General features: G+C 45.2%; 1 protein-coding gene across 1 annotated transcript; it reads left to right on the top strand.

Annotated features, from left to right (window-relative positions):
- Positions 1-62: 62 nt before the first annotated feature.
- Positions 63-5502, top strand: LOC105987183 (spermatogenesis-associated protein 31D1-like). Its single transcript, XM_013018382.1, has 3 exons — positions 63-103; positions 1428-1518; positions 2638-5502. Exons 1-3 carry the CDS (start codon positions 63-65, stop codon positions 5500-5502), a joined length of 2997 nt encoding a protein of 998 aa, XP_012873836.1.
- Positions 5503-13612: the final 8110 nt, after the last annotated feature.

Here is a 13612-nt window from a genome sequence, read left to right as displayed (position 1 = left end):
GTACACCCTTCCGGGTGCCGTGGGGGTCCTGATTTTGTATTTGGGTTACCGGCTGTTCCTACATGTTTATGCAACCCTTTGGATCCATGCAAACATTCAAAAGGTAAGGAAGCGTGGGTGACCCCTCAAGAGATTTTGTTATGTTTGACGTGGGAAGTTTGAAGAGATGAAGTACTGCTGCTGTAGGGCATGAGGCCCAGCATGGGAGGGCTCAGGTGTCCATCTGAACCAGACAGGGACAGTGACTTGCTTCCTAACTGTGGGTTAACTTACACGGTGTGAGCACCATGAAAAGGTGTGGTTTCTGACAGGTGATCCTGAGTCCTGTCCCCAAGTCAGGCGTCCTGCACAAGCTTTCCTTCCTGCCCAGATGCACACAAGAGCAGTGCTGCCCTCTGAGGTCCTCGGAGCAGAGCCTCAAGTGTGAGCTCTGTCCTCCTCAGGGGAGGGAGCAGCACAGCTGTAGCTGGTGGCTGCAGGTGTGATGCCCTTCTCTAGCAGAGGCCCTCTGAGTGAAGACCCGTGTGTGCGGTGACGGGCAAATAACTGAAGATAGTGGACCATGTTTCACAATAAAATAACAGCAAATTTCTGTTCAATGTAATGAATCAATTCCCAGATAATGTCTCAACTTGTTAGAGAAAGAAACGAATGAAACTGAGCCTCATTCTTTTTTGTTCTCAGAATCAAGGCAGAATTTCACGGAAGAGGAGAGGAGCATTTAGAGGTAATGTCTTATTGTGGGTGATGGGAATTCATCAATGGGGATCCTTTTCCTTTCATGAGGTGTCAAAGCCCATGGTCTCTGAGGAAGTCAGTTGCTACACATCGTCTCTCTGAGAAAATGAGTCCTCAGAGGAAAGGCTCACAGGTAGACAGTCAGCCCCAAGATCCTTCTCAGAGTCTGTTCTGCCAGCTCTGGGCATGAGGCAGTGATAGACCTGGGCATGGGTTTCTGCCCAGTAGGGGGCCAGGTGAGAGTCAAGCCACAACTTCAGTTGTGTAAGGAAGGCGCTGTTCTCCCTCACACCCATGTCCTAGGTAACCACCCTAAGTGTTTCCTAAAGAGACTCCTCCACCATCCTTCTGTTTCCACTTTCATTACACTGTTCTGGTTTTCCAGGCCAGAGAACTTGCCAGAGAGACATTGAAGAGGAGAGGAAACTTCTTTCTATTTTTAAAAGGTAATTAGCCATTCTTCTTTCCTGGTCCCCATTTCACATTATAAGCACCCATGGAGAGATGGGTGGCTAGTTTTCAGCAACGGGTGTATGAAAGGAGACAGTAAGTACTATGAGGTCGTAGATAGATGTGTAAGAGCACAAAGGGGTGTATGGCTGCAGGTGTCCCCCTCCCCCCCTCACTGGCAGGCCCTCCATTCCCCATGTCAGTCCTGGCAATAGCCTTGCACTTTTTGTCTCCTGCAGCCCACCGAACCAATCTGATGACATCCCCCCCTTTCGGAAATTGCTGTGTCCAGACCCCCTCTGTCCCATATGTAACAGAACCACGGCTAAGGTCAGTCGTCTGCTGTCTAGGGCATCCCTGGAAAATGATCCTCTCCCTGTGTCCCGTGTGGCTTCCACGGCTTTGATAAAAAAGTCATCATTCGCATGTTTGACAAGCCCTCCAGAACATTCAACGCCAGCCACTTCACCCGAACCTTGCCTCTCATCCTCCTCCAATGTCTCTCTCTACAAAGCCACCTCCTTAAAGAACTTACCTCCACCTCCCCCACCGGGAGACTCTCTGTCATCATCGTCTACTTCTCCCATGGATTCCCAGTTCCGGGAGGACCCATTCCTACCTGGAATTTCCCCCTGCCCATGTAATACTCAGGAAACAGGACAAGACACCTCCTTGTGTCTGGTGGACAGCCTTGATGGGTTGCCCACTTATTACCCAGCAATCACTTACGACTCAAACAGAGCCATTGACGGCTCAAGCCTCTCTGTGTCCAAACTCCCCGTGCTGCAGCCCCACGCTGCAAACCTGCCTCCGCCCAGCTTGGCACAACAGGATAGGGACCAAGCGCTTACTGACCTCGATAGTCTTGTGAGTTCTATGGAGGGAGACACCACCACCTATATTATAAATTCTGAAACTCCCTCGTTTATCTGCTCTGATGTCCTGACACTGCTGGAGAGACAAATCCAAAAGAGAGGCGATTTCTTGATGTCAGAGGACAAGGAAGATAAAACACAATCTTTCCGCAATCAGTCGCAGCCCGAGCGCCAGCCGAGTGTTTCAGGGGAATTGCTGCCGTCTGTTGCTGATCACCAAGACTCAGCACAGTCCCCCCCATTTGCAGGCACCACAGGCAGACAGGAGAATTTTCACATGCACCACCAGCAGCCCCCACGTCCAAAGGTCTTTGAGGACCATTCACAGAAAGGGTCGACCCAGCTTTTCTGGGGCCTCCCATCCCTCCACTGCGAGTCCCTGGGCTCTACTGTCCCTGCCTCAGGTGACTGTCCCTCCACCTGCTTCAACCAAACTCTTCATGCCTACAGTGCCCATAAGCCCACTGTCATTTCTGGCCAGACCACTCTGGCCTTGCCCCAGATTCAACTTCAAGCCCTGTCTGAAGCCCTTCTCCAGTCTCCCTCCCAGCAGCTCCCCTCTGACCAGTTCCAGGCCCAGCTCGAATCCCCTCTTCCAGTCGTGGCACCTTCTGGATCTCAGCTCTGCAACTGCGGAGTGTGTTTTCACACGCCTCAGCCTCAGAGCGGGACACAGCTTCTTACACCGTCTCAAATCGGTGCTCTAGAATATAACATACTACAGAAAGTTCAGAAAAACATATGGGGCTTACCCCCTGTCATCCAAAAATCCCAGGAAGACTTTTGTCCTCCAGCTCCCCACTTTTCATTTGTTAAACAGGCCTGTAAGGCCCATGATTCTTCCGTCTCCATACTTCCTGGAGACTTTCCTCTTGACGATGAGCTCCGGAAAAAACTAGAGCATCACCTTCGAAAGAGGCTCATCCAGCACCGCTGGGGCCTGCCCGACAGGATCGTTTCATCTCTGTCATCGATGATTCCTCTGACAGAGATTTCCCAGGACACTGAGGAAAAGAGTAGCCGTGGGCTCGCATGCATTCCTGTTTTTACTCATCCCAGCAGCAAAAATTTAAGCAAGGTTGAACCGAAACAGTTAGAAAGGCAGCTCTGTGAGAGGAGCTCAGAGATGCCTCCTCTAGAACAGGATGTGAGAGAACAAGGACACGGTTCACAGACCGGAAAAAACGCTCGACCACTGAGCCCTGCAAAGGTGGTTCCAGCACCTGACACTCACACAGACCAAGAAAGACCTGTAGATAGTCATTCAGGACATCACTCAACCACCTTAGAGGCAAGTCAACACCGGAAGGAGGCCCTGGAAGCACATCTGAGCAAGAAATTTGATGAAATCAGTAAGGGTCAGATCCCAGAAATTGTGCAGAGTTCAAGGCATTCTGTCAAAGTGAATGTTTGTGAGCATCTCCTCAGCCAAGTGAAAGATTTGGTGCCATTGGAGAGAAAAGACAGCATCTTTAGTTCTTTCCCTTATGGTAAAAGGCAAAAGATTTTGGAGGATCATATTAAGATTTTTCATTGGAGAATGGTGAATGGCCTTCCACAGAAGGTTCAAGAATCCATAGAAATCTTCAATGTAAAAGAGCCCCAAACAAACTCTTACTTACAAATTCCGTCCTCAGACGTTCTTATTTCTGAGGCGGATTCTAAAATTGAGGCTCCTGGGCCTCTAATAGGACCCTCTAACACTTTTCATGAGGACACAATGAGAACAGCCAATGTCCCTGTTGTGGATAATTGCCTCTCTGCCACTGTACCTGTGGGCAAAAGAGGACAGGAGACTGTAAAGAAATCACGCTTCTATACCAGTCTTCAGTTTGCAGTTGAAGATGGCAAACTCAAAGCTTTGTCCCATACAAATAACAGTGGAGATAAAGCTGTGCACAGACAAGCTGGGACTGAACCTGAGATACTAGATAAGAGCGAGGGTTCCAGCAATAATACCAAAAAGTTTCAGAGAAAAATGAAGAATTTAGAGCATTTTCTTATGACTGACAAGTCCAAGGAGCTAATCAAAGCAGGAAAACATCCTAATTTCCAATCACAACCTAATAACCTGATGACCCCAGTGACTAAAGTGAATTCTCAAAAAGTAGAAACTACCCTGACTACTAAAATGTCCCTAACGAGAATCTCAGTTCCCGATTCTATATCAATAGAAGAACTTAAAAGCAAACTGATTGATGAGTTGAAGTTAATATTGGAGGACAGGAAGCAGAGGCAGGTTCAGGAAGCTCCCGCTGACCCACCCCCAACTTCAGATAAGGAGACAATCCAGACATTGCTGACTCATCACCAGGGTGTTCCCAGTGGGGACACAGCAGCCTTCCAGGTATTTCATGTTCAGTCATGCAGGAGAGGGAGCAGCATGCAGCAGCAGCAGCCAGAGCCATGGGTCCCTAGCCACATTATCCCCAAATGCCAGGCCAAGAATTCCCCTCCAACAATGCAGACCTCGCTGACTCATCACCAGGTTGTCTCCACTGGGGACACAGCAGCCTCCCAGGTACTTTATGTTCAGTTGCACAACAGAAGGACTAGCATGGAAGAGCAGGAGGAACCTAGTCACATTATGTTCAAATGCCAGGCCAAGAATTCCCCCTCAACTACAGAGAGAGTGAGCCCTAAGGTATCCAAAGTGCATGAACCTGGCAGAGGGGATGCCAGACTAGAGAAATCCCAACTGAGCCGCCTCCCTCCAGACAGGGCAGAGAAGACACTTGGGAGCAAGTCTTCCCCAGCCCTGTCACAGAAGAGACAGCCTCCTTCTGAAAGTAGTTTCAGAAACCAGATTAAACGATTTTTCCAATGGCTTAGCCCTGGTACAAAACTCAAAGGCCAAGAAGTTTCTCCAGGGAAGGATAGCTCTTCGTTGTCTCTGCAGGCAAGAGGTCTAGGTAAAGCTGCCTTTTCTAGAAACACAAAAGCTGTTGAGAAACAGGGGTGCAGTAGGCATTCAGTGGATGTCACCTGCTCCAGAGGGCCCCCTTCTTCCTTTGTGAAGGCTGGGAAGACCCAACAAGAGGTAGAACTAAAGATCCCAACAGAGAAGCCCGAGAGACACTCCTCAAATGACAAGGCTACCTACTCTACAGTAACCAATAACCCTTCCAGTCAAAAAGCTACCACTGCAGCTCAGAGCAATCCCACAAGAAACAGATGCATCAAAGACAGGGGCAGACAGCCCCAGAAAAACATGCCATCGCAAGACAAGGCCTTCCGCCAAAAGCACCCCCAATCCGTGCCCCACAAGGAGCCAGGACCCAAACCAACACCGACTACCCATAAACGTCAACTTGGTCAACTACCTCCAGCTGCCCCTGTCTTTGCAGAAGGTACCGTGTTGGGAGATTTGTCCCTCTTATTCAAACAGAAAAGGCTTTTCCAGAATTTTCAGAGAGGGCGCTTCCTTCCTCCTAAATAACTGACTCCCTCCTTGTTGGGAATATCGATTTCCCTCAGTAAATGTTGTTCTGATAAAGTGCTTTTGTGTGTACTATGTTGGGGATGTGGCTTTGGGGTGGCACAGGGCTTGTAGTTTAGGGAGAGCAGTGGGTTCGGTTCTGATTGTCACTTCGTACTTCAAAGGGAAGACCCATTCCCTGAAGCACAGATTTCACACACCTTCAAAATGCTTCACTCCCTGATGATCTGCTTCTGAGCCCTTAGGTTAGCCTGAATGACACTGGATGGCAGCTAACTCTCTTCTTCACTCAGGATGACAGCTTTTCCATATCTGGAGACAAGTCATTGTTGACTGGCTGTGGGGGTGGCCAGGCAGTGGGGTGGAGCAGGGAAAGGTTGAACCTGGTGTTTGGGGTTTGCTCCCTGGGTAGAGTCAAGGAACGGAGTTAACACATCAAGAGGCTTAGCGTGTTTCAGAAGCACACTTGATCTTGTGGTTCCTCAGGCTATATGGACTTAGTATTTGATGGTGCTGGGCACTGAACTCAGGGTCTCACACTTGCTAAGCAGATACTGTCACTTGAGCTATGCCGTTAGCCCCTTGAGCTGCTTTGGCTCAAGGCTATTGCCCTATGACTTGAGCCACAGCTCCATACCAGTTTGTTTGTGTCCTCCTCCAGCACAGGTTGGATTTGAACCTGCTTGATCTCAGAGCCTTGGTGCTGTTCGTGGCTGCCTTTTTTAATACACTGACTAGTTGAGCCACAGTATGAAGTATGACGTGACAATCAGAACTGAACCCACTGCTCTCCCTAAACTACAAGCCCTGTGCTACCCCCAAAGCCACATCCCCAACATAGTACACCAAAAACCTGGAAGTCAGAGTTTCACAGACTTTCCTTCTCCAGGCTAGGTTTAAACCCTGATGCTTAGATCTAGCCTCCTAAGATTCTAAGTAGGAGCCATGTGGTTTTGTGGTTTTGTTGTTTTTGCTAGTCCTGGGGCTTGAACTCAAGCAAACCTCAAGCAAGCCTTGGCACTGCCCCTGAGCTTTCTTTTTGCCAGTTCTGGGGCTTGAAGTCTAAGCACTGTCCATGAGCTATTTTGCTCAAGGCTAGTATTCTACCACAGCACATTGTTGAGCCACAGCTCCATTCGCAGCTTTTTGGAGATGAGTCTCGCATATTCTCCAGGATGGGGTTGAACCTTGACCTGTACATCTCAGCTTCTTGAGTAACTAGGATTACAGGCCTGGAAACATTGATACGATTTTAAAAAAAAAAATTCTGCCAGTCCTGGGACTTGAACTCAGAGCATGAGCACTGTCCCTGAGTTTTGGGTTGTTTTTTTTTTTCCTCAGCTATTTTACTAGTGGAGCTGTGCTGTAAATTAAATGGGTAGCTGGTAAAGAGAACACATGCGGTATTCAGGCAGGAAGAGAAGTTTGTTGTATCAGCAAACTGCTCCCCGAATGTGCATGGTACATGGTGGAGAGGCATGGCTGAAAGGGGAAGGGGCTGAGAGTAGGTGCAGCCAGGTGAGGGAAAATGTGGCCATACTGGATGCAGATGTGACCTCAGGGCCTGGAACCCTCCCTCAGAGGTGGTCACCTGCACACCTGAAGGCAGGTGTGACACGGGTACCACGCTGAGAGTTAGCCAAGTGGTAGAGAGGCTAGGGCCTGTGTGGCCCGGGGAAGACCCTACACACTTCTAGCTTTTTGGTGTAAACTGGAGATGAGTCTCAGGCTTCTCTGTCCAGGCTGGGTTTGAACCTTGACCCTCAGATCCCAACCTCTGAATAGCTGGTTCCAGGCATGAGCTGTCTGTGTCCAGGTTGGATTTATGATAGTTTTTATTTTTGTTTTTGTTGTTGTCTTGCTTCTGAGCTATGTTGTTCAAAGCCAGGGCTCTGCAGGTTGAACCATAGCTCCCTGGTCCTGGGCTTGAACTCGGGGCTTAGGTACTATGTTAGTCCAATGAGCTCCCTTCCCATAGCTTAGCGCACTGCTCCCCATGTCCACAGCGTAGCATACTCCCTTCCTAGGCAACACTAGCCCCTTTAGCAAAGGCCTCCAACCCCTTGAGATGGCACCATGTAAGGCAGCAAGAGCCCCTTAGAGTGACCTTCAGGTCTGGGCAGTTGCAGGACCCCATCCCTACTATTTGGGCTGCAGCCATACATCCTAGTCCAGCATCGTGAAGCCCCTGGCCCTCACAGGGTCTCCACCTCCTAGCCCCTTCTAGCCACTCCCAGCCTCAGCAGGTTAAATAGGTCACCCCAAACAACAGCCAGTCTTGCCGGTCCCTTTCCGGTCCTTTTGTTCTTTGTACCTGGATGTCTGCGTGGTTTTCTGGCAAAGTCTAAAATACTCTAACACACTATGCAGAGTTGTTTTTTTTTTTTTGTTATTGATGCTGTATTTGTTTCTTACCAGTCTTTGGGCTTGAACTCAGGGCCTGCGTGCTGTCCTTGAGCTATTTTGCTCAAGCTAGAGCTTTGTCAGTTGAGCCACAGCTCCTTTCCAACATTTTGATGCAAATTGAAGATGAATCTCAGATGTTCCCGCCTACACTAGCTTTGTACCTTGATTCTCAGATTTTAGCATCGGCCACAAGCACCTGGTTATTCCTGAGGTTTTTTTTTTTTTTATTAAGGCTAAATGTTCTACCACTTGAGCCACAGTTCCAGTTCTGGGGGAGGGATAAAAAATAGAGATAAGACTCTTGGACTTTCCTGCTAGGGCTGGCTTCGAACCAAGATCCTCAGATCTCATCCTCCTAAGTAGCTAGTATTACAAGCTGCTTTTGCTTTGCAAAAATACCAGTCCAGCAGTGGTAGGAATGTATTTTTAGTCACCTTACTCTGGGGATAAAACAGAGATTAAGGAAGAGATGTCTTAGAGGGCATGGGGTAAAAAGAAAATGAAAAGGATAACGAAGGACTCTGTTATTCACAAAACCCCTTAAGACCCTATCCATGACCGTCCCTTTTTGAGTGTAATCAACCAGATCTTCCTTGAGGCTGACCAGGGCTCTGTGCAGCTCACTGATGTGAAACACAAATTCCAGGCAAGCTCATTTTCTCCATATATATGTGGAGAGAGGCTGCAATCACCATTGCCAACAATACACACTAAAATTCAGACACAAGTCAATAGATTCTCATCCTGCTAGCCTTTCTAAGCTACTTTTCCACCATCAGTACAAAAGCATTTATAATCCATTTTTCTAAAATAAAATCAGAATTCAGACATCAGTTGTATTTAAAAGCACAAATAGCTTATAAAGATGTATACTTGCCCAGGTATATTCAGGGAGGATAAACTGCACTTGTTTAACACTTGTTCCCAGGAAAGCCTGGTTAGTCCCCGTTCATGACTCCACATGGAGGATTGATTTCATTTCCACAAGAATAGTAACCTGGACAGCTGGGCTTCCTCTCCCAGGTCAGCACCAGGAAGCTGTAGATTCCTCTACTCTAACCCTGGAGCTGCTGATTTAACTCTTTCAGTAAAAACAAGAGTAGCTGAGAAACAAGCTACAGACACTGCCAGGGGAAAACCTGCCTTGGCAGAGCTCTTTGATTCTGTTTGATACACAGTCACAAATAGATTCTGTAAGTCAGAAGAGAAGCGCTCTTACTCCCTAAATCCTCTCTAAATAACTAACCTGAAAGACAAGTTTAGGGATTTCCTGGGGGCTGGGCTTCATTAGTTACAGAACAGGGTCAAAGATAACCTGCTATTCTGTGGCCAGATTGTAAGACAATGGTAAGGATTGTGCCGTTAGCACACTGGTGTGTGTGTGTGTGTCGTGTGTGTGTGTGTGTGTGTGTGTGTGTGTGTGTGTGTGTGAAAGAGAGAGAGAGAGACAGGGACAGAGACAGACAGAGACAGAGAGACAGAGACAGAAAGACAGAAACAGAGACAGAAACAGAGACAGATGAGACTCTTCTCTCAGTAGCAGTACAGACAAATTGCAGTAATCTCTCCTGCTTAGTCTACCCCCACCCCAGCCTAGTCACCTGACACAGTATTTGTTTAGTTACCACAAAGCAAACACCGCTACAGGATAGCCACTTATTGACTGATACCACTCACCTTTGGCTCTAGTGCCTCAGCACTGAAGGCCACTGAAACACTTAGATGGAAATCTAGTAACAGATGTCTACCCAACTGAACAAACAGAGCAGCTCTCTTTGTCTCTTTCTACAGGGTACAGTATTAAAGAAAGGAAAGTTCTTTGTAAATGTACAAGTTTTGGAGCAGTAAGAACTGGGTTCAAATCCTAGCTTTGCCCTGGATACATAGCTATATGATCAGGAAAGTTAATTTCCCTTTCTTTCCTCTATCAGAAATAGGGTCAAAATAGCACTTCTTTCAGAGGAATGTTCTAGAAGTTTACTATATTAATATACTGGAAGGGCCTCAAACAGTACTATCAGTTATTTCTCTTTCACTGAGTAAAGCAATTAAATTAGCAGCATATAACTTCAAACAAACATCAACTGTGACAGGTGCTTAAATCTTTTTTAAAGTATTTACTTGGGTCCATGAATTGAACTAAAAGCAAGAGAAAAGCTAGGTATCCTAGCCTTCCTTTTGCATCTGTTTTTTGCCTTAAATCTTTCTCTCTGGCAGCTATCTCGAATCCAGACCATCAGGCATCAATGACACTTATTACAATAATGTCCCACCTGACCAATCCTGAGACAATAAACTGTCAGATCACTTCTGACCACTGGGTAATGTCTGTAACTGGGACTGTTTATGCAGACCTCTTTCCCCTACATTTAGTTCTTTATACCTGTAGTTCACATCTATACTCTGATGAAGTAAAGTACTCTTCTGTAGCTGTCCATGCTATAAAATAAATCCTTCTTTGTTCTTCATTACCATCTCCTTGTTTGACCTACAGAAGTAGGTGACCATTTGAATCTCCTGGAGCTTGGGCCTGGTATTTAAAACTCTAGTTTCAGCCAGGAGCCAGTGGCTCACACCTATAATCTTATCTACTCAGTAGGCTGAGACCTGAGAATCATGGTTCAAAGGCAGGAAAGTCCATGAGACTCAGAAATCCAGAAGTGGTGCTGTGGCTCACCACTAGCTAGCCTTGAGCTGAAGAGCTGAGGGAGAGCACCCAAGCCAGAGTTCAAGCCCCACAACCAACAAAAAAAAAGTTTCACAACAATAAAACTAGTATTGTGAAAATAAACGACTTCACAGAGTCTCTACACTCTGAGCTTCTCTCAACATATCCTAGCTCTAAAATTTTAAACTACAGGAAAAAAAAATCACTTAAAAGTCTTTGGATCTTATTTTCTCCAACTTGGTCTAGCAACTTCTTTCCAGGATTTCTCTGAAAGTTAATGGGATGTTTGTTATAGGCACCAACAGTTTAAAATAAGCCTTCAAATATTGGATATAAGACCTAATGATTTTTTCCTTTATAACAGCCTTATTGGGGTATACTTTATATAGCATATAACTCATTCCTGAACAGTTTGGAAGAGTTTAACATTTTAGTTATGAATCACCAACATAACGAGTTTTAAACCATTTTGTGTGCATGTGTGTATGTGGCTTGAACTCAAGGTCTAGAGGCTGTCTCAGCTTTTTGCTCAAGGCTAGTTTCGCTACCACTTGGGCCACATGTCTACATCCTACTTTGAGCTTGTTAATTGGAGACAAGAGTCTCACAGACTTTTCTTCCCAGGCAGGAATCACGATCCTCGGATCTCAGCCCCTGAGTAGTTAGGATTATAGGCCTGAGTCACTAGAACCTGACAAACATTTTTATCATGCCCCAATGTACAGTCTTTGTCCTTTGGCAGTACGCAGATCCCTCACATTCCCCTCAAAGCACGGCAACTGCTTTCTTTATGAATTTTCCTGTTCTAGACATTTCAGGTAAGTGGAATCATGTAAGATATGGCCTTTTATGAACTTAGTATATTTTCAAGGTTCATTCATGCTATCACATGTGCTAGTACTTCATTAATTTTTATGGAATGAAGTGAATAACATCATGAATTATTTATACATGTAATGAGTAGGTGGACACATGTCTTGTTTTATTGATTGTGCTGTTATGAGAAGTGCTACTAAGGACAAGAAAGGAGCTACCATATCTATGTTAGCACAGACATGAGTGCTTTGCTTAACATCTACTCAGTTTAAAGGTGTGTGTGAATGTTGCTTTGATTGGCTAGCCCTGAATCATGGGTCCACCTTTGGAATGAGAATGTACTCAATTGAGAAAGGAACAAAACAAAAACAGAGATGAAATTCACAAAATGGAAAAGGAAACTAGGCAAGCAAGAGAAACATTCACCTGCAGGAACAATTAGACTAATAAAACTAAAGCACCCCGATCTCCAAAATTAAGACTGATATGTAGCTCTCCCCACTAGAATTCATCAGCCTTGGTTTCTAAAGCATCCAAAGGAATTTCCACACCTCTAAGCCATCACCTATGAATGACCAGAGCTGCGCTTAGAAAACGGTTTGACAAATGGACAGATTCTCCAAGAAGAGTCTCATAGGCATGCTGAATGCTGATTGCTGTCAGAACAGAAGTTCTGCTGTCGAAAGTTGCAGGACAAAAGTCTAGCAGAATTTACTATCAGGCTTCCAAATATATATCTTTTCCTTTCTGGACCCTCAAAGTCTTTGGTGTTATATACAAGTAAACAGGAATGCTTTTGGTTTAATTGATCCATCAATTTCATTCTAATTTAATTGATCCATCAATTCCATGAAACGCACACTCCATTCAGATGGTAAAAGAACTCAGGTCACCAAGCCCTTAGTTCAAACAGCTTTTAGATTTACTCCTCACACTTAAGACTCATTCACTGAGGTCATTCATCCTTCAGAATTACCAGGTTCTGCTTCCAGCTGGTCAGTCAGCAGAGTACACTGGCACACTGAGCAAGCCAAGAGGAAGGTAACAAAGACTAGATGGGTGAGGTATGGCAGGAGTAATTTCCTGTTCTAACATAATATTAAAAGTTGTAAATGTGTATAGGAAAGGGATAAGCTTAGGGGTTACAGGCATGGCTCAGTTGAAGAGCACCAGATGATCTGCAAAGGCATCAGGTGCCAAGTTTTTGTCACAGCCTCAGACAAAAAAGGACAGAAAAGAAAAAGAAGTGTAGAAAAAATGTGATATAGTATTATTATAACATTATATATTACATAATATATTATTATTATATATTATAATAATATATGCATAAAATCTTAAACCATTTAGACAACAAAAGCCACAAAAGACACCTGTATGGAGTTAAGATGCTTCAACTGGTCAATGATTCTGATAAGCAATGGCATGTTCTCATCCTCATTGCTTTTGTTGTTAATTGCCACCAATAAATATTCCCAAGCCCTTCTACAAAAGATGATACAATGTTTTCCCAAGTTTGGTAGAAGTTTAGCTCAGGGTACATCTAGGCTACACATGAGGAGCAGGGAGGTTGAGAAGGTATTTCATTTCTTCCCATATCTAGATTTTAAAAAGCACTTTAGACTTAAAGACATGAATAGTATATGCATGATTATATGACATATGTATGTATACACACATGCAGAGAGAGAAGCATGTTTGTAATAATAGAACTATTAAGGGATTGGAGAAGAGGCAAATTGAATGAGGTTGAATAATATGGAAATACACTGATATCTGTAAATTAAAATGGCATAATGAAATTCACTGAAAGCTATCAAATAATAGGAGCTTGGGGATGGGGAAAGATACACCAACAAAAGGAGTTAATCTGAATACAGTACAGAATAATCAATATATACTTTTTAAAAAATGAATGACAGAAATGTAAAATAGGTTGTGCTCAGGTATGGGTACCAGTGGGAAGGGTGAGGGTAAATATGGTCAAAATACTTTATATTCTTGTATGAAAATAGTAGACCAGTTAAACTTTTTTTTTTTGGTCGGTAGTGGGCCTGAACTGGGCCTGGGCACTGTCCCTCAACTCTTCAGCTCAAGGCTACCACTTGAGCCACAGTGCCACTTCTGGCTTTTTCTGCTTATGTGGTACTGAGGAATCAAACCAAGGGCCTCATGCATGTGAGGCAAGCACTCTACCACTGAGCCACTTTCCCAGCCCCA

The sequence above is a fragment of the Dipodomys ordii genome, unplaced genomic scaffold, assembly GCF_000151885.1.
Source record: "Dipodomys ordii isolate 6190 unplaced genomic scaffold, Dord_2.0 Scaffold40, whole genome shotgun sequence".
In the NCBI taxonomy this organism is placed as follows: Eukaryota; Metazoa; Chordata; class Mammalia; order Rodentia; family Heteromyidae; genus Dipodomys; species Dipodomys ordii.
This window is presented reverse-complemented; position numbering and strand designations above follow the sequence as displayed.